The 26,472-nt window shown below is 60.8% G+C and overlaps 2 protein-coding genes and 1 long non-coding RNA gene across 3 annotated transcripts in view; 1 reads left to right on the top strand and 2 right to left on the bottom strand.

Annotated features, from left to right (window-relative positions):
• The first annotated feature begins 3,022 nt into the window (after positions 1 to 3,022).
• On the top strand, positions 3,023 to 20,586 carry Samd11 (sterile alpha motif domain containing 11). Its single transcript, XM_047539398.1, is given in 19 exon segments — positions 3,023 to 3,544; positions 4,604 to 4,695; positions 8,079 to 8,260; positions 8,726 to 8,776; positions 12,245 to 12,296; positions 12,298 to 12,370; positions 15,023 to 15,112; positions 15,361 to 15,495; positions 17,223 to 17,385; positions 18,303 to 18,418; positions 18,549 to 18,604; positions 18,606 to 18,628; positions 18,713 to 18,837; positions 18,840 to 18,916; positions 18,918 to 19,227; positions 19,420 to 19,544; positions 19,778 to 19,888; positions 19,987 to 20,010; positions 20,012 to 20,586. Coding segments are annotated over 19 exon segments (2,640 nt in total). The 5' UTR covers positions 3,023 to 3,033; the 3' UTR covers positions 20,336 to 20,586.
• Positions 9,918 to 12,320, bottom strand: LOC124976663 (uncharacterized). Its single transcript, XR_007107044.1, has 3 exons — positions 12,174 to 12,320; positions 11,077 to 11,113; positions 9,918 to 10,093 (listed from the first exon to the last, which is right to left on the bottom strand). It is a non-coding gene; the product is annotated as an uncharacterized LOC124976663 (long non-coding RNA).
• Positions 20,348 to 26,472, bottom strand: part of Noc2l (NOC2 like nucleolar associated transcriptional repressor) — a 13,044-nt gene continuing 6,919 nt past the window's right edge. Inside the window, 9 exon segments of the mRNA XM_047539430.1 lie at positions 20,348 to 20,748; positions 21,004 to 21,100; positions 21,587 to 21,722; positions 22,329 to 22,442; positions 22,552 to 22,679; positions 22,682 to 22,694; positions 23,774 to 23,875; positions 24,175 to 24,288; positions 25,810 to 25,921. Of these exon segments, the coding sequence (XP_047395386.1) occupies positions 20,649 to 20,748; positions 21,004 to 21,100; positions 21,587 to 21,722; positions 22,329 to 22,442; positions 22,552 to 22,679; positions 22,682 to 22,694; positions 23,774 to 23,875; positions 24,175 to 24,288; positions 25,810 to 25,921 (916 nt within the window). The 3' untranslated portion in view covers positions 20,348 to 20,648.

Below are 26,472 nucleotides of genomic sequence, written 5' to 3'. Positions count from 1 at the left end.
AGTAGGTCTGGGTGTGCTCACATGCAGCACCCTCATAGAAGCCGTGAGCTCATGCAGAAAAGCTGGCAGGCAGGCCAGGACTCTGCTCACCTGCACTTCTTCCGACTCTACACCTGTGCTCTCAGACACTGTTTTCCTCTGCATTTCTCTTCCTACAACCCCATGTCTGGGTAGTCTCTTCCTGGGGTTACACCACATCTGGCGCTCAATAAATGGTTGATTGATTGATGAAGGAATGGATAAAAGGGGGCTTTAAGAGGCAGGCACTCCAGGATAGGTCAAGGCTGGCGCAGCGGGGTTGGGGGCAGAAGTGCTGGCGGCCGCCCCCGCACTCCCCCAGGACGTCTCGGGTCACAGTCTGCACCGCTGCCCGCGGGTTATTTATGACCCTCCTCCCCCTGCCGGCGGCGGCAGAGGCGGCTCCGGCCTCAGCCCAGCGGCGGAGGGCCCTGCACGGGGGAACCCTGAGCAGCGACGGTGTGGCGCCCAGAGGAGGGCGGGCGGGGCCTCGTGGGTTTGGAGGTGGGGCTTTTAATTCTGCCACCTGCAATCCCGCCGGTCCCGACCACCTGGCTGGGATGATTGTAGAGCCAAAACTCAGTCCTTTGCTCTGGCCTGAGAAGCACAGAGGAAGGTGAGGCCCAGTGCCCTAGGCCAGGATGCAGGTGTTCCTCAGCATGAGGTCAGGGGTGAAGAGCCCATCCTGGGGCAAGACAGTCTGCTTCCCAGGACCACCCTGGGGTGGTCCCTCTCTGTGAAGGTGGGGTGTTGGTCCTCCAGCTTTGGAACAATCAGGGTCTTTTTCAGGAAGGAACCTGGGGAAGACTGGCATGGGTTTTGGGTTGGTCCCCAGACCAGACAAAAACCCAAGGATAGGTCCTCCTATCTTTTTAACACACGCTGAGCAACATGAACCGGCTGCAGGGGAGGGGGCATGGGGCTGGGGGCTGGGGGGTTGGGGGGGCTCTCTGCCAATCCTGCCCCCAGGACTGGGGGGCCTTCTCCAGTGTGAGCCTGTGCTTCCCCAGCCCATGGAGCGAGGGCCAGGAGCTGAGGCCAGGACGGGTGCAGGTGGACATGAGAAGACCCAGTCCTTGGCAGTAGGATCAGGGCAGCAGCCAGGCAGTGGGCACACAGGGCCAGGCTCTCCAGGCGTGGCACACCCACCCACTGTCAGGATGGCCTCCATGAGGCAGACTGTGCCTTGGAGCAGGACGGGGGTGGTGTCCAGGCTGCAGGTGAGGTAAGGGGACCAAGGGTCATGAAGAAAGGAGGGGTCACCCACATTTCCACCTGGCCCTCAGACCCCCGCAGTACCCCCCAGGCTCCCAGTCACACTCCTGGTCGGAGCAGAGCACACCCCACCCCGACGGGGCTGCCAGTCAGTGTGGGGCCGGCTGGTGTCTTGGCTGAGGATGAGTTAGTGACGGAAGCACAGTGGTCACCAGTGGTCAGCCCCAAGCCCAGCTGTTGCTGCTGTCTGCTCAGAAAGGGGATGGTGAGCTGTCCTTCACTCCCAGGACTTACCCCCTTTTAGAAGGTAGGGTGCAAACAGGCCTGTGGTCCAGCTTAGGCTCCCAGGGATGCCCTGCCAAAGTGTCTCGGGGGTCAGGGACAGGGCTGGGCTACTGTGTTGGGATGTGAGGCCACTTTCTAGTGTATCTAACACAACACAACAAAGGCAAGCCTCTCTAACCAGTGCCAAGTGCCAGAGGTGTTCTCAGTTTCTCTTCCTGACACTCCAATTCTATGAAGAGTGGTGGGGGTGGGGTGCTAACCAGAGTGCCAATCACCAGGCTCACCTGCCCCCAGAACACCTAAGTGGGCATGGACTAGCAGATGCCTCTTTCCCAGACTCTCTCCTAGTGGGGACAGAAGGTAGTGCGCACACTCTTTTTGCCAGCTGTTCACCCCCCCATCCCCACTCTGAATCAGTCAACCACTCCTGCCCCACACCATGGCTGACACGGTCCTGAAAGCCAACCGTCCTGGATTTGAAACAGCTGTGTGTCATCAGGACGACCTTGGCTTCTCTGATTCAGATTCCCCATCCATAAAATGGAGATGATTTAAAAAAAAAAACAAAAAACACAGTGAACGAGTGGACTACCCTTATGCACGGAACTCAAACTCTCCACAAATCCACAACTTCACCCACTGCACACGAAGAGATGCACCCTGCAAACACCCTACCGAAAGCCACAGGCTCACACACTGGAGGGGCCAGAGAAGCCAGTTCATCCACTCCGGGAAAAGTCACCAACCGAGCTGCGCCCCGCCTTGCCCCCACATGGGGTCCCAAACTCAAGCCTGCGCCACAACAGTGACACGGTGCCTCATCTGGCTCGCAGGCACTCCCCAGTTTCCCCCTCTCCTTCGCTCTGCCGGAACGGGGCGGGGGGAAGCGGGTGCAGCCCTGTCCCGCCTCCAAGGCTCAGTCGACCGTCACGCACCCCCCGCTGGAGCCCGCGCCCGCCCGCCGCGCCGGGGTTGTTTAAATGGGCCAAGTTGTGGCGGCGGCGGCGGCGGCGGCGGCGGCGGGAGTCTCCCAAGTCCCCGCCGGGCGGGCGCGCGCCAGTGGACGCGGGTGCGCGGCCGGGCAGCAGGGCGGGGCGGGGCGGGGGCTTGGGACCCCCGGGCAGGGCAGGGAGCGAGCCTGGCGACTCCGCGACTCCTCACTCCCGGGCTCGGCGGGCTGCAGGACTGCCCCCGGGCGCGGGCTCGGGGACTCCCGACGCCCCGCGGAGCGCCAGCGCCAGGGAGCTGCGGCCCTGGGCGAGTCAGTCCGTGATCAGTAGCAGCTCTGGCAGCACCATGTCTCGGTCCGTCGAGAGCCCGCCAGTAGGCCGGGTAGCAGGCCGGGGCGGCCCGGCGGGCGGCGCGGCGGCGGCGGCTTCGGGTGCCAGGGCGCAGTAGCGGGCGGGGTGGAAGAGCGGCCGGGCGCCTCCAGGGCCGGTGGAGACGCAACTGCAGCCAGGGCCAAAATAAGTTGCGCCGGCGGCCGAGAGCCGACTGCTTGGCCACCCGCGCGCCATGCCCGCAGTCAAGAAGGAGCTCCCAGGCCGCGAAGACCTGGCCCTGGCCCTGGCCACCTTCCACCCGACCCTGGCCGCGCTGCCACTGCCGCCGCTGCCCGGCTACTTGGCGCCGCTGCCTGCCGCGGCAGCCCTGCCCCCGGCCGCCTCGCTGCCCGCCTCTGCTGCAGGCTATGAAGCGCTGTTGGCGCCACCACTCCGGCCCCCGCGCGCCTACCTTAGCCTGCACGAGGCCACGCCGCACCTCCACCTGCCCCGAGACCCGCTAGCCCTCGAGCTCTTCTCGGCCGCGGCGGCCGCGGACTTCCAGCCGCTGCTGGACAACGGTGAGCCGTGCATCGAGGTGGAGTGCGGCGCCAACCGTGCGCTGCTCTACGTACGGAAACTCTGCCAGGGCAGCAAGGGCCCGTCCATCCGCCACCGCGGCGAGTGGCTCACGCCCAACGAGTTCCAGTTCGTCAGCGGCCGCGAGACGGCCAAGGACTGGAAGCGCAGCATCCGCCACAAAGGTGCGGCCGCCGTGGGGGCGCAAGCCGCCGTCTCTCTCCTTCGCTACCCGGGACCCGCGGGTCCGAGCCCTTCGCTCTCCCACCGGGGAGACTCGGTCTTGACCCAGAGGGGGCGCTGCAGCTCCAGAGCTGCTGCAGGGACCTACGCACCCCGCCCGCCCCCGCAGGGTTGCTTCGGTGGACACGGCAGAGCGCCCTCCGCCGCCACTGTCCCCCCAGTTCGGACCACAGAGTGCTGGGGTTGCGCGCTACGCAGGAGCGGGCGCTCCCTCAGCTCCGAAGGTCTTTGTGAAGCCCCTGGGCCTTCAGGCCCAGAGGAAGTTTACAGGAACTCGGGAGACGGGTTGGGAGGGACGCCTTCCCTCCCCGGCCTCGGAGCCACTGGTTCCCGCGCGAGTGGAGGGACGCACGTGCGGCCGGGGTGCGAGTGCACACTGGTGGGGGTCGCTCGGGCAAGTGGGGCCGTACGGGTGGGGCGGGGCGTGGGCGCGCGGAGCTGGAGCGGTGTCAGCGGGAGCAGCCTGTTTGGATGGTGGCTCCAAAGGTGCGACAGTTCACCTTTGGGGGCCAGCACCGGATAAGCGCGGCAACCGTCTGGCGCGATGGGGGGCTTGGAAAGTTTGGGACCCGGTAGTGTTCGGTTTAGGGGTTCAGGCTCCGCAGTGGCTGCCCGCTTCCTGCTGTGGGGGCTGACGCAGGCCGGGGTCGCGGCTCACCTGTTCCCTAGCTCGACCTTCCACTGCCCTGCCACAGCTCAGGCGGAACCGGCTAGGAGAGGGTGGGGCAGGAGGAGGGGCGCCAGGGCGGAGAGGAGGCCGCCCTCGATCAGGGGAGGGCCTCGCCCAGGATTTGAGTTTCAGAGCCCAGCAGATCCCCGTCGCGTCCACGAGGGTGGGGCGGGCAGCAGGCTCGGAAGTTGGATGACAGTGGGTTTGGAAGGTTGGTGTGCATTTCATACACCTTCCGGGAGTGGGGACTGGCCTTGCCGGTGACGGCGCCCCAGAGGCTCCACCTATGCCCTGACCGCCCCTCACCAGCTCTGCTCGGCTCTCCTCGCAGGAAAAAGTCTGAAGACGCTTATGTCCAAGGGAATTCTTCAGGTTCACCCTCCGATCTGCGACTGCCCGGGCTGTCGAATATCCTCTCCGGTGGTGAGACATGGGAGATAAACTGGGCTGGGGGGTCTGGACTCCCAAAAGAGAGCTGGTGCCCGTGACCTCTAAGATTGGGAGTCCTAACCTCAGCCCTCTGAGTGTGCTGGAGGGAGCCCTCCTGGGGCAGATGGCGTGGGTGGGGGTTGCTTTGTGTTCTCCTGACAGTTCCTGGGAAGGGGTGGGAATCCTGGGGCACAGGAGCCGCTCCTGGTTTGGGTGAAGGGTGGTTCCTGCCTGTTCTTTAGCGACCTTCCTCATGGGTGTCCTGCAGCTCCTTCTCAAGCCTAGGGTTCCAGGGTCTTCCCTCTGGAGATTGTCATTCATGGGCCTGGGGACTCCCCTGTCCCAGGTCTGGAGATCTGGGACCAAGTCATCTGGTATAGCAGAGGGAGGTGCTGATTCTGGGGCAGGGCTCTTCTGAGGTGTAACAGTGTTAGCTGGCCTGGATGTGTGTCTGGGTTGTCCCAAGGCTTGAGCCTGAGTGGTGTGTGTCTTGATATTCTTAAGGTCAGAGTGCTGCCCTGCAAGGTCTGGACCTCTGTCAGTGACACAGAGCCTGAGGGGGTGGGGTCTTTACCTGTAGGTGTCCAAAGAGCAAGAACCCCACCCAGGGCAGACAATCTATGGCCTCCCCACTGGCTTGGGGAGCAGGTATGCACGCTTCAGGCAGTGAGGGGTGGAGGGTTGATCTGAAAAGGAAATTACCTCTGGAGAGGAAGCTCCCCCTGTGGGCAGCTCTTAGGGACATGGTGCTGGGCAGGGGGGACTACTGTTCCTGGCCCCACCCAGCAGCCTGCTGTAATAGGAAGGTGCAGGAGGGGTGGAGAGGACTCGGGCTGCCACCTTGGGTTTATTCCCTTTAGACTGGAGTGCAGTGTCCTGGCTGCATCTTGGACCCTGCAGGGGGCACCCTGAGCAGGCTGGGAAACCTTAGACACAGATGCTGGCAGGGGAAGGAGAGCCACAGGCCCAGCCCACACATGGTCTGCCATAGTCACAGCCTCAAGCCCCCATACACACTCGAGTCTGCAGGAGCACAGGGCACCTGTACAAGAGCTCCCCAGTCAGGTGTGCAGGGATAGCCACCTTTTGCTTGCTGTCGCATACCTGCTGGGCAAGAGACTGAGGTTCCCCCTCCACCGCTGCACCCCTTCAGGCAACTGGAACTGGACAGGTTCCTCTGGGTGCCCACCCTGAGCTAGTCTGGGTTCTGTTTTCTGTTTGGATGGGAGTGCCCCACAGCTCCCAACCTGCCACCCCTGAGTCCTGCTGCAAGAGAGGGGAAGCAGGTGGCCTGCACCCAACATCTGCCCTCACCTCAAGTGGCAATCTGAGCCTAGAGAGGGATGGGGCTGCCTGCCCTTCTGGAGCTCCCGGTACCTGCCCTGCATGAGGGACGCCTCAGGCCTGGGCCTGTCTGCCTCTCCTGCGCCTGGTGGCTCCCTTGCAGGGACCTCCATGGGTCCCCTTCCTTCTAGCCCCCACTTTCTGGTGCACTGAGGCTCTCAACCTGCCCTTGTGGCCAGGGGTGCAATATGATAGGCATGTGACTCCTGCCAGGACCCACCCTCATCACTCCAGAAGGGGTCAGTCATTGGTTAGGAACCAGGTTCTCAAATCTGTTGAGCAGTGGGCAGCTAATTCTTTAGTGTGTATGTATGGGGGCATGTGTTACCTGTCCTTGAGCAGGGTCAGGGTGGCCATCTGGGTCCTCAGCATTCTCCCCATAAAGCTCCCCACAGGAGCCACCCTAGGCCTATTCTCCTGGGTGCTTTCAGAGCATACCAGGGACTGGCAGGTCCTGTGCCCAGCCCCGTGCATGATGGGGCTTAGGCTGGCATATAGCCTGGCCTCCTTCCAAGTAGCAGTCCCCTCTTCCCTTCCCACAGATGAGAGGCAGAGAGATGTATTTCCTTTTCTTCTCAAGAGAGTATTTCACCTCAGGCAGAAAGGTGGCAGAGGAGAAGTGCAGGGCCTCCTGCGGTCCTGGCACTGGGCTCTGGCAGGCTGCAGAAGGCAGAGCCTGCTCTAGACAGGCCAAAGGCTGTTAAAAATGGTCCCAAGCCTATGGATTGACAGAGGCTAGGGCATAGGTGGGCATTCATCACCACAACCTCCCTGTGCTCTGCTGTCACTGGACCCTGTCATCCTGCTGGATGGCCCTGAGACCCCATTGGTACCATGCCACACTGCCCTTGTATTGCTGGGTCCTTTTTGTCCACCATGTTATAGAGGGAAACAGAGGGTATTCTGGGCAGCCCCCAGCAGACGTATGAGGGCAAGTGTGGGGGATACTGTGACTCCCGGAGCTGGGTGCAGGGGCACCACCCAAACTGAGCTGGGCAGAACCATGCATCTGGAGATGATGTGGTGCTGAATCTGAAAAGAAGCATCCTTGCTAGGACAGGATCCTGGATAACCTGAGGCAGGGGCCTCCTTGACCCCTTCCTCACCAAGCTCATGGTTGTGGTGAGGATCCCTCTTTCTGCCAGTGGGGGACTGAAAGGAGAGGAAAATAGATACTCTGAAAGCCCATGCCGCCTCTGAGCCAGCATCTTCTTACCAAATAAGAAAAAACCTCTGCACACTGGAAAATAATCAGTGACTTTTTTCTCTTCCCTGTGTCAGTGGGACCTGGAGCCAGGAAGTGTTGAGAAATGCCAGGGTTGGGGCCACACGCTCGTTCACACTATTCTGTGCAGATGTGTGTGAGCTGTGTGCAGAGCCCCAAGCTTGAGCACCCACAGCTGCACATACACATAGTGCAGGAGCCTGGGAGGAGAAAAGGGCCATTAGGGCCAGGGAACAAAGGGTCTGGGCTGCTGAGAGCTCTTGGGAAGCCTGTGACTCCCAGGCCTGCAGCTTGCAAGGGACCAGCAGGCTCAGACAGCTACTGGTCTGACATCCCTTGAGCTGGGCTCTTCATGGTGCTGACAAAATAGGAAGGAGGGGCTGGGGTTGCAGCCCAGGGAGAGTGTTTGTGGGGCCCTGGGTTCCACCTGGGTTCTACCACCAGCACTGCAAGGAAAGGAAAAGGAACTTCGCTTGTTGATGCTGCTGTCTGTTTGTGGGATTGATGGAGGAGATGGGGTGTCGGGCAGACACCACAGAGGGACCTGCTCCCTGCCACCAGGACCAGCCCTGCGAGCCCTGCCCCAGATTGGATGCACAGTCCCAGGAGGCTCTGGGACCCAGAGAGGGACCAAGGGCACAGCTCAAGAGCCCTGGGGCTCCCACCCACACTCAACTGGACCTGCAGGGCAGCCCACACCCTCCTGTCCTCACGGGCTGTGCCGCAGTAACAAGACCCCTGTGCCTTGGCCCAGGCCCAGGAGGCTGAGGGTTTGGTCCAGTCTTAACTTCCTCCTCCCCCTGCCCAGAACCGGGGGCGGCTGGCAGACAAAAGGACAGTGGCCCTGCCTCCTGCACGAGCCCTGAAGAAGGAGCGGACCCCCAGCTTCTCTGCCAGTGATGGTGACAGTGACGGAGGTGGCCCAGCCTGTGGACGGCGGCCGGGCTTGAAACAGGAGGATGATCCACACATTCGGATCATGAAGAGAAGGTACTTGCTCCAGAGCTGGGCCGGGAGGCCCAGGCTCCTGTAGAAGGAGACACCAAGACCAAGAGTCGTCTCTTAGGTGCTGCTGTAGGGCAGGGGTAAGACAGGAGCTGTCCCCTCTCCTGCCACAGCTGTGAGACACCGGGGCCAGCACCGGCCTGAGCTTGTTTCCTGACGTGGTCCTTGTCCACCAGAGAAGTCCAGCATGGAGGGGTTTGGTCTCAGTGCAGTCAGGAGTGGTGAAGGTTGTTCAGTGTGCTCTTCCTGGCCATCTCTGAGAGGCCGGAGCACATCTGGCCCCTGGGTTTGTTCAGTGGGAGCTGCCAGCAGGTTGAACTGGGCAGGGGGTGCCACCCTCATACCCTGCCCTGGCTGCTGGCTGGTGGGATGTTAAGAGTCAGGCCCACGCCAGCCTGCTGCCCCAAGGCCAGCACTGGAGCTGCTGACCCTCACTTCTTCTCCTGGCAGAGTCCACACCCACTGGGATGTGAACATCTCCTTCCGAGAGACATCTTGCAGGTAGGAGCCTGGCGCAGGCGGGGCAGCTGTTGCTCTTTCCCCGGGGTCTGCTTCTGCGTGTCTCCACCCGCCTTCCTCCCTCCTCTGCCCGTGGTCTTTTGTCTTGTCCTCTGTCCCAGTCAGTGTGAGCCAGTGTGGGCCCTGCATTTGCCAGGCTTGTTTTGATGTGTGTCCTTCTTACCTGGCTAGAAGGTAGGTGGCGTGGTGCCCAGCTGACATCAGGAGACCCATCTTGGCCAAGTGCAGACTGGTGCCAGGCCTCAACAGCATGGGCAGGGTTCTGGGCAGGCCACACCTGGAGCCAAAGCATGCTCTGCTCCCCACCATTGGACTGTCCATTGGAGCCCAACAGCTCTCGGATAAGGCGTAATTTCCACCTCTCACCCTCCCAGAGGGCCACCAGGAGGTGAGATGTGTGAACGGGTTCTTGAAGGATGCATAGGAGTTCACTAAGGAAAGGCAGTCTGCAGAGTTGTGAAGGAATGAAGGAAGGGGTAGGAGGGAGGAGAGCGTGAGCTTGGCAGGTCTGGCTCAGTGGGATGCTAAAAGGCCTGGGCCTCGGAGGCTGGACCAGTTGGGCCTTGTCCTACAGGCAGAGTGAGCCACAGAAAGTTCTTGATCAGGGAGTGACCAGGTATGTGTTTTGGAAAGATCCTGGCAGGTTATGGTTTGCTCACATGGATTTGGGTTATGGAAACAGGCTGGGGCTGCAAATCCAAGACGCAGAGGATTAAAAAGAAGCCCCCAAGGAGGAGGTCAGGTGTCAGGGACCGAGTTCCTGCTCCCAAGGGGCAGGGGCTGGTTTCTGGTTAGTGAGGTCAGGTCTTTCCCCATGGCTTCCAGGGAAGCACCACAGGAAGGGCCTGATAGGGGAGCAGTGGGCACCCAGGGCAAGGCCAGCCTCCTGTGGCCCAAGCTGTGTGGGTGCTTGTCCTCCCTGGCCCAGCCACAGGAAGGCAGTTTGTCCTGGGTCTCTGCCAGGGGTGTCATTATTTATGTCTTTGAGAACGTCTGGATCCTGGAGCCGAATTACAATAAAAACATCTTTAAACTTATTTCCACCTCATTTTGGAGTTGCCAGCTCAACTGATCATTTTTATGAACCGTCATGAACATTGATGACATTTTATGAGCCTTTTACTTGGGACGCTACAGGATAAATTTGCCAGCAAGGCCTTTAGGGAAACCCAGTGGCTGGGCCTCCCCCCGAGGGGCCATCCCCTCCTGTTGTGGCCCCTCATGTGCACTTGGCCTTGGGTGTGACGAGGTCCCAAGCAGAGTTCTCACCAGCGCTGGCCGCTGCAGCCTGGGCTGCCCCTAGGAGGAAGCCAGGCCTGCATTAGTGGAAAACCTGGTTCCACAGAGGACCCAGAAGAGGCAAGGATGATTTTTTGGACCAAAGGGAAGGTTACAGTTCTGGGAAAGAGGACACAGCACACCCCGGAAGACTAACAGCCCATTGGGTCCCGTCTGCTAACACAGCTCCCAGCGCCTGGCCAAGGAGGGCAGCCAGGGCCAGCTGCCTCACACTGCACCACCTGACTGTCGTCCCATCCCGGCTGTCCATCCATCCTCATCCGTCTGTCATTCTTCACTTGTCCATCTGCCTCTTGCATCTGTCTGTCTGCACACTCCTCTCTGTCCCTCTGACCAGTCCTGTTTGGGATGCCTGCTGCTGGCTGCACTCAGGGACCCAGGACCCCAGTGCCCTGCGATGCACCAGCAGCACTGTTTGCAGGAAGGGCCTCCCAGGTCCCTGACCTTCGAGGGCCCCCAGCTGGCCAGGGCTGCAGGAGAGAGCTTTGGTGGGAGGCCTGGGGTGGGGGTGGAGTCGGGCCTCGTCCCTTCCCCTGCCCTCACAACCCTCCCTGCAGCCTTCACCGCAGTCTCCTTCCACCTGCCACTGCAGCCTCCTGAGGCCTCCCTCCTGGGCTCTGTGCCTGTGTGTAGTGGCCCCATCCTGTGAAGACAGGTGCAGGGCTCAACTCTCCAGCCTGCCTGAGTTTCTCTGCAGTTCTTACATTCACCTCGCATAATTTGTTCAGTGAGTGACTGCGTGACCAGAACAGGTTTTCAGGACTAGGCCGTCTTGGGACCTGAGGAATGAACCCCCAAGGCAGGGACTGTGGAGTACAAGGTCAGATCCTGTCTCTTGCCAGTGGTTGCCCCCATGGGGCTGTACCCCCAGAGCCCAGGTGACCCCTGAGTGTGACAAGCTGATAGCTGTTACTGAGGCTGGTCCCAGATGCAGGTCCTGCTGAAGGCCAAGGCCAAGGCTCACAGGAAGTTACTGTGCTTACCTGTCCAGTCTCTGGAAGCTGGAAGTGCCCAGTGCATCTGTGGAGAGAAGCCCCATGGCAGCTGCAGCCCTGTGCCAGGCCGGCCCTGCCCCGTGCTGAGGATAGCAGTTCTGTCCAACACCCCACATCAGTGGGGATGATGGGGGAGGATGAGCCTCGTGCGATTAATCCCATAAAGTACTTACTCCCCCACCTGCCTCCCGCCCTCACGGGGGTGGGGGAGAACCCACAGCTGGGTCTCTTAGGGGCTCTGGGGCCGCCCTGGGGTATCTGGTGCTGAAACTGATCTACTTAGGGCCTGGCCCTGGATTAGCTCCTGCCAGCGTGGGCTGGGGGGCTGGGGGCTATTTAATGAGGTTCAGGGTTGGTTCCCAGGTCACTGTGAGGAGGCTCTGCTAGTGTCAGCGCTGCTGAAGAGGCCGTTCCGCCACAGGTGGGCTGGGAGGGCGCTGCTGGGGCACTGGGCATCCCTGCCCCTGCTCTGTCCTGGCCTTAGCTTCCTGTCCCCACTTCTCTGTTGATGATGGGGTTGCTCACAGAAACCCAGGGGTGCCCCACTTTCTCCTCCCTCTTCTCTCTGGGGCTCTGGGTGAGGGCTCAGCAGGAGGGAGAAGGGGACAAAGAATCACATGCAGGGTGACCCAAGGCCAGGATTGACTGAGCCCTGGGGATCACAGGTGTCCTGAGCTATCCGGTGCATCTCCTGCGACTGCAGGCACATGCCAGAGCATGTGTCTTTTCACCTACGGGACTTTGGTCTGAACCTCAGTTTCCTTATTTGAAGAAGTGAGGACCCCAGGAGGGTGGTTGCAAATTTTAACTAAAGTAGCACATGCCATGTTTTTGCTTCAGAGCTTGCAGCACATGTGTGACTGTGTACCCTTGCGCCTGTCCCTCTGAGGCAGGGAGCAGAGCACAGCACTGTTCCTCTGGAGAGAGGAAGGTGGGGGGATGCCCGCCCGTCCCTGCTATCTGGTGGTCTGACTGGTGGGTGTGCACAGATGTGGCATCAGAAGCCCACAGAGGTGTGCACACCACACACATGGCCACTAGGTGCACACCGTCCCCAGCCCAGGCTCCCTCTTGCTGATGCTCACCAGACCTCACTGCCCAGGCTCGCGGCTCCACTGGCTGCTCATGGCCCATCCTCTGTCTTGCTCTGCTGCAGCCAGGACAGCGACCTTCCCACACTCATATCCAGTGTGCACCGAAGTCGCCACCCTCGTTATGCCCGAGCACCAGAGCCGCTGTGAATTCCAGAGAGGCAGTGTGGAGGTTGGCCTGGGACCCACAGGTGAGGAGGCCAAGGGGTCCTGAGGGCAAGGATGAGGCTGCCAGTGCCACAGCAGCTCTGCCTGGGGACAGCCACCCTCCCTGTGTCTCTGCTCAGCAGCTCTGGAAGCCCTGGCAGGCAGCCAGGGAGGCCAGCAGAGGAGGCGGGAGGTGCGAGGCCGGCTGTCCCCTGGGGCTCCATGTGACGGTAATTGTGTTAATCCCAGCCAGTCAGGCAGACAGGCAGCAGAGGGCCGCTCCACTGTGGCTGCTGCTGGGGTGGGCTTGGGGGTCAGGCCAGCCACCCCTCCTCACAGGGCGGCACAGGCAGAGGCCTCCCAGAGCTCAGGAACAATGTCCACCCCCCACCCCCACCAAGCCCACTGGGCATGTTGGCCTGGTCCTGCCTCCCTGGGGTCCTGGGAGGGAAAGGGCCCATCCCTGCAGCCTGGAGCTCCGCAGGTGGGCAAGAGGGCACTGGCCCGGGAGCTTCCAGAGTCACCAAGGAGACCTGATTCCTGGAGGCAACAGGAGCTCAGAGGGAGGGGGCAGCTTCAGGACTAAGTCCCCTAAGGAGCAGGCCATGAGGGGCTGCAAGATGCCCCTGCTGAGAGTGGGCAGGCTTGGCCTCAGGGGCTTGTCATGTGGACTCTGGACAGGGTCTTTTCTGACAGTGGCTACAGCTCTCAGAAAGCAGGGTGGGCATAGCCCCCCACCCTGGGCACCCCCAACAGAGCCCCCATATGCCTGGGAGGCCCTTGTGGATGGGGGGTTGCTTCTGGAGCTGCTTCGGAGGTGGCTGAGCAAGCAGCTGATAAAATCTAATTGCCCCATCGATCGGGCAGAGCCGAGGGAGCCCCTCGATGATTGAGAGGTTCTGAGGCAGCAGGCCGCCCCCCGCCTACACACAGACTCCTCAGGTGCACAGACCTGCGCGTGCCCCGTGTGGCCCTGCAGGGCTTACGCACCTGCCCTGAGTGAGGTCACATGCTGTGCGTGGCTGCCAGGGTGCTGCCTCTGGGCTTCACACATGCACCTGCTGGGCCGCACAGGGGTCTTTACCTGTCACCGCCTCTTCTCACTTCCTGTGGCCCAGGAGACACCCCCTCAGGCCACTGCTTCCTGGGCCCTAAGCAGGAAGGGCCCAGAAGACCGAGGGGTCTTGTGACTTTGTGTTCCACCCCTGGTGCATGTGCCTGCCTCCTGTCACCACCTGCCCCAGGTGTGTCTCTGAGCTGATGCGGTCTCCTCAAGGCAGCCCTGGGGCTGGGTCTCACTGCGAGTTACTCCCACTTCAGTACCACCTCCCCAGGCTGTGACTTTCAAGCTCCCCAAAAGCAGAGAAACCCAGCCAGGAGGGGGGAGTTGCCACTGTTGAGACGGGAACAGACTGCAGAGGTTACCCTTGCTGACCCCTGAGCGTCTGCAGGGACCAGGAGGTGGGTGGCAGGTATGGAGAGACTGGGCCCTGCAGGACCCGTTCCCTGCCTGGTGCGGTTGGGGTGCACTCTGGCTTGCTGGGCTCTGCCTTGCAGCTTGTGATGCCCAAGTGCTCCTGAGTGCCCTCATCTGTCCTGTGGGTTCTGTCTGCCCTGACCCCTCATCCAGGCAGCGGGGACTGTCCCCTCTTTGGGGCAGAGCCTGGGGCCAGCCAGCCAGACCAGTGGCAGCGAGGTGGCTGAGATCAATAAGTTATTAGCACCATTCTGTCAGCTGTAATGTGGAGATTGATCGGTGCTGTTGCTGCCGCCGCACTTCCTTAGCCTGATAAAAATGACAGATTAAAGGAATAAGGAGAAGGAATTAGGCTCCTGAGCTGAGGGCAGGGCTTCCGGGGGCACAGGGTTTGGGAGCCCTCCGTACCAAGGTGTCATGGAAGGCTTGAGTTACACGAGGAGCAGCCCCTCATCCCCCCACTCCCAGGCCTTGTGAGGATGAAGAGGGTCTGGCCTGGAGGTGCTGTCAGCCGAGCCCCTGATGTCAGGGAGCTCAGGAGGAAGCCGGGCTTGGGGACAGGTTTAGAGATGGGCCTATCGATGTGTGTGGCTTTTCAAGTGGGGGTGTGACCTCAAGGCTCTAAAGGGTACAGGAGTAAGCAGGCCAGGAGCAGGGCACACAGGGCCTGTGCAGGGCAGTGTGTGCCTGCCAAGGCCAAGTGCAGCAGAGGAGGGTCTTGGCTTCTGGCGCCGGCCCAGGAGAACCCAGGAGTAGAGGGGCCCCACTGAGCGCAACAGGGGCGGGTGTGAGGTGTGCCTTCCTGACTCTCCTCTAAGCACCTGCACAGCCCACCCCAACCCTGACTTAGAAGGGGAAGGCAGTTCTGTTCTCCAGGAGAAGCTGAGGAGGGCTCGTTAGCGCACAAGCGAATGGACTGGCTGGTCCGGGGTGGCGAGAGGCCTGTGGGGAGACTGTCATGTGACGCACCCTGGGGCCCAGGGTCAGGGCTGCCCTGTTTCCTCACCTTGCTCCATACTTGCCACAGTAGGCCCACCAGGTAGAGGCCTGAGACCCAGGGCTGGCAAGGCCTTGCCCACCAGCACCAATGGTGCTCCTGAATGGTGGGGACTGGGGTTCACCAGCCTGAGCTGGTGCAGGGTGGGTCCTCCCCACTTGGCCTTCCCTGCATCCCCCTCCAGCTCCTGAGACTGGGTATGGCTCACTCCACCCTCCACAGGTGACTTGCTGGGCAAGAGGCTGGGCTGCTCCCCCCACATCACCAGTGACTGCTCTTCAGAGAAGAAGGCCCGGAGCGAGTCCCCTCGAGGTAGGAGCCCAACACAAAGAGGAGGGACAGGTCACTGGAGGAGGGAGTGGTAACTGGGTGCTTGGAAGTGTCCTCAGACCTTCCCAGAGGGCAGGCGTGTGACAGCCAAGTGCACAGAGAGGGACTTGGGTTTCACTGCAGGAGCAGAGGGATACAGGTCAGGATGAGATCTGCCTTCCCAACGTGCATCTTCCCCTTGGCAGTATCTGAAGGAAAGTCCCCTTCACCATCTGCTCCCCCTAATGTAGAGACTCTGCTGCTGCCAGAACTGGGACCCAGCATGGCGCCTGAGGACCACTACCGTCGGCTAGTTTCGGCACTCAGTGAGGCTGGCAGCTTTGAGGACCCACAGCGTCTCTACCACCTGGGCCTCCCCAGCCATGGTATGTGCCCTCCCCACTTGGCCCCCCCACCCGAGTGTGCCCCTCAGTCACCTCTCCACCCCAGAAGAGGGTGTGAGCTGCTGACATCAAGACTAGGGCTGGATCCATCCATGGCCCCCAGGCCCTTGTGGTATGTGGTGAGGCCTGGCTGCCCAAGGTCCTGTCCCAAGTCCCTGTGGCTCATCCCAGGGTCACATTCTCAGGGTCCCCTCCAGCCTCGCACACAGTTTACTCAGGGGTGAGCCCGGGTGGGAGGAGGAGGGGGGAGCTTGAGCAGGCTACCTACCCCCTGTCCAGGAGATCCTGTGGTCTGTGCCCCATTCTCCGGACTCCCACAGCAGTTGGTGCAGAAATTTAAGTCAGTGGATGTTGACCTACGGTCACACCGCAATAGTGCCATCTCTTCATCCTGCAAGGGGGACAAGGACGGGGGGGCAGGCATCCCAGAAAGACAGGACTGGGTGGCAGCAGCGTGGCCACCATGACCTCCTGGATGCCATGAGCGGCCCAGCTGGAGACTGGGATGCTGCAGCTCTTGCCCCTCTCCACTCAGTGGGTCTGCTCTGTCCCTTGTGGTCACACCCCAGGAGCAGTCGGACACCTATCCAGCTGTACTCTGGCCTCACAGGCTAGGCTCCTGCTAGGTGAACTTAGCTTTTCTGGCCGGAGGTGGATGGGGTGCGGGAGGGGGCAGGATTTCCTCTTCTTGCACAAGGCACCGTCCCCTAGGGCGGCTTAGCCACCAAGAGCCTGAATAATTCACCAAATGTTAATAATTTAAAAATCTTCCCTTTTAATTGCTTTCCCTGCCCTGCCTGGGGCCGGCTCTGCTGGCCTGTGTGGGGGAGGGGGCGCGGCCGCGGCCGCCAGGGAGCTGCTGTCAATCACCATGCGCGCCGCCCCGCCCCGCCAAGGAGCCGGCTGCAAATAGCTGAGGCCGCGGGCGGGCGGGGGCGCGGGCCCCGCTGGGATCGACGCGGGCGGCCGCGCCGGCTGGGCTCTGCGGGCTGGCACCCGGCCCGGGGCAGACCCACCTCCGCTTTTCGGGTAATTAATTTATAAACAGAGGCGGCGGCTGAGCGGCGGAGCTACGCGAGGGGGGTTGCGGGGACTGGAGGCTGGGCCCTGGGCAGAGGGAAGCACCGTGCATCAGTCCACTGCATGTACCCACGCCCAGGGATTGTGGCCGGTGTGCCCGCAAAGACGCGGGTGCATGGGCTTGGTGCACTCCTGCTGGACGTTGACCATATGCAACCACCGCTGGATGACCAACGGGACGGATGTTGGTTTCTGCTGGTGTGGCCATGTGTACATGTCAGGATGTTTCCTACCTCCCATCTCAGAGGGGGTCACCTGGTGGAACCTGGACTTGTCACAGTGACCTCAGGAGGAGGTCTATGCTCTCACTCTTGGACCTGTGCGCAGGACCCTTCCCTCAAGACTCCATCCTCAGTGCACCAGCACTAGGCTCTCTGGTCCTTCCCTCCAACCCCACACTCCTTCGTGGCAGCATATTGCAGGTCCTCTTGCAACCTGTCTCCCCTGCCCTAGGACTGCTTCTCCTGCCCCAGTGACCATCAATGCTGACATACAGCAGGGATGGTGTGGAAGTGGGCCCCTGGTTCCCCTTCTTGGCTTCCCTGGGCCAGTGTCCCTTGCTCACTAGGATGAGGGGGAAACTCCAGAGAAAGCTGGGCCTCAGGGTCGCTGCTGTTGCCCATCCCCAGATCTGCTGAGGGTCCGGCAGGAGGTAGCAGCTGCAGCTTTGAGGAGTCCCAGTGGCCTGGAAGTTCACCTGCCCTCATCCACAGCAGGTCAGCGCCGGAAGCAGGGCCTGGCTCAGCACAGGGAGAACACCACTGCAGCTGCTGCCCCGTCCTTCTCCGAGAGGTACTGGGGAGCAGGCTTGGTATCTGACTTCTGCAGGCCCATAGCCTGCACCTTCCACCCACTTACTCTTCCCCAGTTGCAGCCACATAGTCATGTGGGTACTGCCTGCTCCCAGCTCTGGATTCAGGGTCTGTTGGCTGGCTGAGCTGGGCAGAGGCCCAGGAAAACATTTCTGGGGCAGTACGTACGAGGGTGCCAACAACCCTGGGCAGGAAATGTGAAGGGCCACTCTGGTTTCTTTGTTGAGCAACTGGGGACCAGCATAATCCAGGTGCCCCTGGGACAGTGTGTCAGGGGAGCGGGTTGGGAGAGCGGAAAGCAGGGGAGACCGGCTGGAGGTCTGGAAACTCAACCCAAAGTAAGTCGGGAGGGGTCGGCCAGAGGACTACAGCTGGGGGCGGAGGGAAGCCCGCTTCGCCAGTTCAGACACTAGCCGTCTGCGCAGACGGCCTCCCGGGCGGGGCGGGAGCAGGGGGGCGGGAACCTGTGGAGGCCAGGGAAGGGCTCAGGGGTGGGGGCCTACAGCAGGCAGGTCTCCTGCCGGGCACCCCCCGCGCCTGGCCGACGAGCGCGGCGTCTGCAGCTGCCGCCGCCTCCGGATTGCGGCTAATTACGCCTCCTGCCCCCGGCAGCGCGGGGCCCGCTGCGAAGGGGGGAGGGGTGGACCCCGCGCGGTAATTACCGCTGCCGTCGCCGCGGCCCGCCGGGTCAGCGCCTCCGCCGAGATTAATTGGCGCCGCCGGCGGGGGCGGGAGCGGGGGCAGCGCTCGACCCGGAGCCATAACGAGCGGCGCATCGACCGCCCGCGGGGCCAGCAATTAGCGGCGACGGCGAAGGGAGGCGCTGGGAGGCGGTTCGGAATCCGGGCGCGGAGGGGGCCGGGTATGCCGCGCGCCACTCAGTCCTGCCTTTCGCAGGGAGCTGTCGCAGCCGCCCCCCTTGCTGTCGCCCCAGAATGCCCCCCACATCGCCCTGGGTCCCCAGCTCAGACCCCCTTTCTTGGGGGTGCCTTCGGCTCTGTGCCAGACTCCAGGTAAGGAATAGGAAGGTGTACACGTCCTTCGTGTCCTGTGGGCGCGCTGCTTGAAACCGGTCCTGCAGGGACCCCCGTTAATGCCGAGGGCCAGTTTAGATGGCCGGCACCACTTAACACCTTTTTCCAGGCTACGGCTTCCTGCCCCCTGCCCAGGCGGAGATGCTTGCCCGGCAGCAGGAGCTCCCTTCGCAAGCAGAGCTTGGCCCGGTCGGTGCCGCCAAGCCAGGCGGGGGTGGGGGTGGGGTGGCATGAGCGCCCAGGCTGACCCGGCCGTCTCCTCTCCCGGCCCAGGTTGGAGATGTCTGCGGAGCTGCTTCGCCAGAAGGAACTGGAGAGCGCACACCGGCCACAGCTGCTGGCGCCGGAGGCGGCCCTGCGTGCCCCTGACGGTGCCGACGAGCTGCAGCGGCGCGGGGCATGCTAGTGCTTAAACACAGCTCCGCGCCGCTTCTGGCTCTGCCTCCGCAGGGTGCCTCGGGTCCGGAGCCTCCTACCCTCGCCCCGGGAGCCTGCCCGCAGAGCACCCCGGAAGGGAGGCCCTAGCTCTGCCTCAGTCCGGTCCAGTGACTCCAAGGAGACGACAGCATCTGGGATCTGGGCTCAAGATGTCTCAGAGGAAGAGCCCCCCAAAGACTCAGACGGAGAGGACCTGGAAATAGCACCGACAGGAGGCCGTAGCTCTACCCCAGGCCAAGCCCCAGCAGGAGGGACCAGCGCTGAGGGGAAGGGGCTGCTTTCAGGGTCCACCCTGCCCCCTCCATTGCCCTTGGGCTTCCCCTATGCGGTCAGCCCCTACTTCCACACAGGTGGGTATGGAGAACTAGGCTGGCCACCCTTGGAGGTCATGCAGGGGGGAGGGGGTATGGGGCTTCCACAGGCAGAAGAATCTTAGTCATGGACTGTTATGTCTAAGCAAGTAAGGAAAGCAAAGGTCAGCAAACAGGGTGGGATGCGGGATAGGGAGGGCCAGAGCCCTAGTGACTGACACCCACACCTAGGCACCATGGGGGGACTCTTCGCTGATGGGGAGGCAGCCACATCCCCTGAGGACGTCAGCAAGTGGACTGTGGATGATGTCTGCAGCTTCATTGGGGGCCTGTCTGGCTGTGGGGAGTATGCTCGGGTGAGGCAGGGCTGTCCTGGGCTCACTGCAGGCCTGTCACTTGCCCTCCTCTCCCTTCCCCACACCCTCACCCCCACCCCACCTGCTCCTGCCTCATGGGGCCCTGCCCAAAGCAAAGGGGATTCTTTCATTTGACCATTTCCTGCAAGCTACACAGCCTGCTTGCTCTCCATGGCTGCTCTCTGGGATTTTGCTGGGCAGGACTGGTAGGCCTGACCCTGCCCCTGCTCTAGGTGTTCAGAGAACAAGGGATTGACGGGGAGACCCTGCCTCTGCTGACCGAGGAGCACCTGCTGACCACTATGGGGCTGAAGCTGGGGCCTGCCCTCAAGATCCGGGCCCAGGTAATGGACAGGGCTCTGGACAGTGGGCAGAAGGCACAAAGGCTCTTTGAGACCACCCAACAGCCCTGGCAGGCACCCACCAAGGCTTCTCTTTACAGGTGGCCAAGCGCCTGGGCCGAGTTATTCTACATGGCCAGCTTCCCTGTGGCTCTGCCGCTGCAGCCGCCAACTCTTCGGGCTCCTGAGCAGGAGCTTGCCTCCAGAGAGCAGCCCTTGTCCCCAACAACAGCCACCTCCCCCTATGGGGGGGGCCACCCACCCACTAGCCGAGCCTCACCCAAGCCAGAGAATGGAACCACAGCTCTACTCCCAGGGCCCCCGGATGCACCCAGTCTCTGTGCTGAGCTGGCCAGTAGGCTGTCCACAGTGCCAGCACAGGATACAGCAGCCCTACCCCACAGCTTTCTCCCTTTTGATTTTGGATGCAAAAACATCAAGAATTTTTAAAAGGAAAAAATATGTGACTTAAGAGAAACTGAATGAGTTTTCAAAGGACTTTCTGGGGTGACTGCAAAGGTCTACAGACAAACCAAAGACAAAAGGAATACAGGAAAACCGTGGAGCCACCTCTGGAGCGGGCTGCTCTGACCTGGCAGCAGGGCCAGCTTCCTGCAGAGTGCCAGCTCCTATTGCCCAGGTCAGCACATCTCTTGGTACATCTGGTCTGTCGTGCTCCAACAATAAAGCACTGTCCACTATCTTCTACCCTCCTGCAGCACGGACACTGGCCTCAAGGCCTCTGGGGTACTGCAGGAGACCCTCAGTCCTCCTCCGAGAGCTGTAGATCCTCTAGTTCATCCTGGGGCCCCTGGGCCAGTTGCCACAGCTCACCAGGGTCCAGCTCTGCCTCTGTCTCTGGCCTCCATCTGCAGGGAGAGACCAGGCTACATAAATTCTGCTTATCAGGAGGAAGCCAGTCTCGGAGGTTAATCATCGCTAATTAATCACAGCACTAATTAATTTATCAGTTCACTGTAGCTGGCTGCCAGAGCCCATGAGAACAGAGCAGCTGGCTGGGCACCCCAGGGAGGAGAATGGGCCAGGCTTGGGGCTGCCCTCCCATGGCCCTGCTGCCAGATGAGATTAAGGACCAGGCCACTTTCCCCAAGAACCACTCACCCTCTGAGTTGCTGCTGTCCTCCTCATCCTTCTGGTCATCCTCATCTTCTTCCCCCTCCAGTCCCTGCCGAGTTCCGAGGGACCCAGGTGTCCCTGGGAACCAAGAAGGGTCCATGTATGAGCCCCCCCCACACCCCTCACCAAGGCCCACCAGAGACTCAGCATGGGTGGCTAGGCACGAGGGTGAGCCAGGAGCAAGAGGACTACCCTCCTTCCCTCTACTTCCACACAGATACAGTCAACTGGTACTCCACACAGATGCCCAGAACATACATTGGAGAGAACAGTTTTTGTTGTTTGTTTTGTCTTTTGTGGTGCCAGGGATTAAACCTAGGACCTTGTGCTTGTAAGTCAAGCACTCTACCAACTGAGCTAGATCCGTCCCCCTCTACTTCCAAGTGGAGGATCAAACAGAATATTCAGGAGAGCCCTGAACTAGGGACAGGTCCACCCCAAATGGAAAGGCGGCCAGTGACAGCATAGATAGCACTGAGGTGGGGACCCCTCGGCTATTAGATGTCGGGCCGTCCTCAGCCTCCCCATCTCCAAGAGCACGTGCGCAGCAGGTGCAGCCCCCACCTCTCCCAGAGAAGTCTGTGGTCTCCTCGTCCTCAGTACTGTCCAGGTCAAAGAGGTCTTTAAACTCCTTCCTGTCCTCGTCCTTCCTGTCCTCTACCTTCCGCCGTTTGACCTCTGGGAAGTTCAGATCTTCTAGCTGGAATAGTCAGAACCAAAGTAGCAGGTGGACATGGGGAGGGGGTTGAGGGAGGTCAGCCCAGCCCCTCTTGCCCCCACCTTCCAACTCAGGACCCACCACAGCCACGCATGGCAGTGGCCATCAGTTCACCCCAGCCCCCATCCCATTCCTCTGTCCTTCCCATCACTGTTCCCTCGTCAGGCCTCCAGCGGCCCCCATGAGGACCCCCTTGGCCGCTTGCTGCTCAGCAGCCTTTCTGCTCCCACGTCTGTTGCCACTCCTCCCAGGCGGCCAGCATCCTGGTGGCATGCTACTCCAAGAAGCTGTCCCCCAAGTCACCCCATCTCACAGCCAGGGCCACGCCAGGGTCAAAAGCTAAAGCCCTTCTGCCCCTCCCACCTGCCCCCCTGGGGTCCACAGACTGGCCGTGTGACAGGATGTGCAGCCACTCCATCCCCCCAAAGCCCCCGCCCTTAGGAGGCACCTGGTTGTGATACCTCCTGACACCACCCCTCTGGGTCACTGCCTCCTCAAACAGCCTTAATCCCCCGCCGCCACCACCAAAGTCACGCCAACCTGCGAGATCTGAATCTAGCTGACCCACCCTTGGCCCCCCAGCTGTACCCGCTCTTTGCCACTGATCTCCAGCTGGATCTCACGGTCCCTCAGCTTCCGCCAGTGGCTGTAGTATCTGGTGAGTGGGGTTCCCTCTTCTCGGGCCTGTTTCTCCCAAGCATCCTAGGGGTGGGGTAATTCAGGGTCATGTCCCACTGTGGGCAAACTTCAAACCCCTGACCTGTGCCCTCAGGCAGCACCACCCCCAGCCCAGATACCAGTTCCCACTGACCACTGCAAGCTGGTCAGAAACACCAAAGGAGACCCTCTGGCGACGACTACAGACGTGCTCTGCATTCTCCTGCACCTTCTCCAACAGCTGGCGCATCTGCCGGCAGTAGTTGGCTACCTTGCACTCCGGAGGAAGGATTTGAGCTTGCAGAAGGAAGGGGGACTCAATCCAGCAGGCAGACAGGCTTCCCTGCACACCAAAGGCATCCCAGTTAAAATCACACAGCAACTCCAGGGAGGCCCACGGCCCAAGTACACACACGTGGGCAGCGGGCCACAGGTGGAATCAGGCCTTTCTCAGGCCAAACTCTGCCCACTGCCCATCTCTGTAAATAAAGCTCCTCTGGCAACAGCTGCATTCACTCCCTCACGTGCACATGTGCTGCTGTGGCTGCCTTTGCACTGTGGCCAAAGGCCAGTAGTAGCAAGACCGCTAAGAAACCACTACCACAAAGCCAAGGGCACTTACTGAAAAAAATGTGTTGTCCTCTACTCTAGACCCCCATCCCCGAGAACTCTGAGTTCAACAAAGTGCCCGGACTGCCAGGCATCACTGGCATCTGGGATGGAGGCTACTGCCACATACCAAGGGACAGGAAGTGACTGCAGCCTTGTGTGTGTGCGCACGCGCGCACGCGCGCACACACACACACACACACACACACACACAACCTATCTGGATGGGCTTAAGATGCACCTCAGGTGTGGGCAGCAGCAGTGGCCCTCCCCCATGAGAGGTGCAGGCCTGAGACAGGAAGAGTGGGCAGAGAGCAGACTCTCATGGGAGAAGCAGAGAGGAACTCCTACTCCAGCCCCAAGACTACACAGAAAAAGAGTTGGGGACCAGCCCACCCCAGTGTGTGGACTTTGGTAGGTGGCTGATCTGGTCCCTTGAAGGCTCAAAACAGCCTTGCAAGGGGCCAACATGTTGCTAGGATCCTTGGTGACCCATCCAGACCCATCCCAACCACCTGAGTGACTGATAAACTCCACACCTCCATGACCAGCCCACACTGGCCCAGGGGGTCCAGCTGCCAGGAGGTGCCAGTGTGGTGCCCATAAGGGTCAGGCTCTGCTACAAGCCTTGTGAAGTTAGGACAGGGATACCTACCTTCAGTCCCTGTGTACAAGGGGAGCTGAGCCCATTAAAAGATAATCCAAGTCAATCATAAAGCAGGCCCCCAGGGGGTTTTGGGAGGGGAAACCAGGCATCAGGTACACACCTGCAAGACAGCGGGCAGCACCAACTCGGGGAAGGCAATACTGTGGGCCTGGCCCTGAAGGTACTCCAAGGTGAGGTCATACAGCTGCTCCACTAGGCCATCCTGAGGTAGCAGGGAAGGACCAAGCTCATCAGGGGATGGGGCCCAGCTGCTCAGAGTCCTCCACCTCAGGCTGATGGGTCTGCTCTGGCTCCAGGGTGGGGGACACAAGGAAGCACCCACAGCCTCGCAGTCACACTCAGGCTCATGGGGGCTGGAACTAAGGGTCCCATGGTCTCCAACCCAGGGAACCACAAGGGTCCACACCCAAACACTGTAGGATGGCCTTCTGAGGTCCTGCTGTGACCTCAAATGCAGCTTAGCCCTAGGTCCGCCCCCAGGAGGCTTAGAGGGCAGCTTACCCGGTATGCTTTTTCCTGCAGGTTGACATTAGATAGCTTCAGGACCACAGAGAAGTTGATGGGCCTGGAGCTCATGCGGCCAGGTCGCTTGTTGAAGTCCACCTGCTGGAAAATCTACCCCCAGCCCATCCCAGTGCTCAGACCTTGGCTCATAAGTCCCTTCAAAATAGGGGGTGAATGGCCAGAGGCAGCACACCCTGAAGCCTGCCAACCCCTCCAAACTGTTTGCCTTCCAGAACTCTCACCTCCTTGCCTCATAGTGGGGTTTTGGTGGATGGGGCGGGACGAGGAGCACTGGCCCTCCCTCAAAGTCAGGGAGGCCATAAGGACCAGTGTCAGAAGGCCAAGAAGGAACCCACCACTCAACCTCCCTCCCAACAGGCGGCACTTAGGCCTATCCTGGCACAGCTAGCTACAACCAGTGTCAGGAGGCCAAAGCAACAACAGGGGCACAGAGCACAGGGAGATGGGAGTCTTGGGAGGGCCTGCAGCTTCCCACACTCGCCACATAATACAGGCTGTGCACCCAAGTCTTCCCGAGAAGTGGAGGGAGTAGACACTGAGCTTTAGCCTCCTGACCTTGATAGCCCTCCTCAATCCCTAAGAGACCCACATACGGCACATGAAACTGGGGAACCCAAGGGATGGGCAGGGGCCTGGAGAAGGAGTGGGCATAGAATGGAAGCCCCTGGTAGGAGACCTCATTCAGTAGGGCAGAACACTGGGCAGCTGAGCTGGGCTCCAGGTGGAGGCTGATCCCAGCAGTGATCAACAATCAAGTGGTTCCCTATGGGGGAGGTCCGACTCCCACAGGGAACTGCTCTCAACACCCCCTCCTGCCCTCACATCAGGGGATGGCAGGCCCAGATGCCCTGCTCACTTCAGCCTCTGTGGTCTGCCTACTCAGCCTGCACCTGGGCATGAGAGGCGCCACAGGGTGCTGCTGCAATAAGCCGAGGCAGGGTCAGTGTGTGAGGGCTGTCCAGGGTGAAGGAGGACAAAGAACCATGCCACAGCAGTGGAAGAGACTGGGGAAACACCCAGAGCCAGCAGGCAGGGGAGGAGGCCCTCAGCAGGGTGCCAAGGTAGAGAGGTCACAGGGCTGGGCAGTCAGGGATCACAGTTGGCTGCCACACGGAAGTAGATGTGGCTTCCAGAGCACCTTCACAAAGCACAAACAGCAACCTCCATAGTGGAGGGCAGTGGGCACAGGCCTGCAGTTTCCTTTCCTCCCTGACCTGGAAACGGCAAGTCTCTGAACATCCTCTGCACTAAGGCCTAACTTGACACTGCTGTCTTCCTCCCTCAGAGCAGCGTGGTGCTCACATGCACACAGCTGTTCAGGCAGGGCCCTTGGAAGTTCTGGAACCACAAACCTGGGTTTGAGGTCCAGCTCTCTTGCTCGCTCCAGTCCCAAGCAAACACCTATGTGGCCAGAGTCTGTTTCCTGACTGCAAACTCTGTGTCCTCAGGCCACCCCTCAGAGCACACCTGACTGACACCACCTTAGACAAGAGGTAAAGTGCTGAGCAGAGGAATGTGCTCCATGAACCCATGCAGAGCTCAGGGGAGTGATCTGGACCCCTCACAGCAGACTCAGGGACAGGCAGGAGCACCCTGACATGGCCCACTCACCTCAAGGATGAAAGGCAGCACTGGGATGAAGGTGCCGGAGCTCTCTGACAGCAGCGTTAGGGCGCGCACACAGTGCATGCGCAGGGGGTAGAAGCGGGCAGTGGGGACCAGCCTGGGGAGGGGAAAGGCAGGAAGGGGCAGAGGCAGGTTCAGTTACCCACCCAACACTAGCTTTGGCCACCCACTGCCTCTTACCACCCAGGAGGGGCTTCCCTGCAACTCCGGCCAGGTGAGCAGTCACAATGACCACAGGAGGTAGCATCACATTCCCCCAAACAAGAACGGGGCACCACAAAACACCTTGACTTTGGTCCTGGTCTAAGCATCTGCTTCCTTGCTCAGCAATGGGACAGGAGGGACACCCATGCAGCTTTCAACTTAATTACATTTTAACATGGGTGGGGGTGCTATTCATTCCTGCCTCCCTTTCTTCCCCACTCCTGCTTTCAGGGCTTCCTCTGCTGGACTTCCACCCTCCCTCCCAGTCTAGTGTTGCCAAGGCTTAGGATGCTTTTCAGGACAAAGGTGCCATCTCCTGGCCAAAGAAACACAGAGCACCTCACAAGGAATCCCAGGCCAGTGGACCAAAAAGGCCTTCACACTCTTCCTGGGCCCATTCAGCCCTCAGAGCATTGTGCTGCATGCAGCTAACCTGGCCATCAG

This window comes from Sciurus carolinensis, chromosome 1, assembly GCF_902686445.1.
Source record: "Sciurus carolinensis chromosome 1, mSciCar1.2, whole genome shotgun sequence".
In the NCBI taxonomy this organism is placed as follows: Eukaryota; Metazoa; Chordata; class Mammalia; order Rodentia; family Sciuridae; genus Sciurus; species Sciurus carolinensis.
This window is presented reverse-complemented; position numbering and strand designations above follow the sequence as displayed.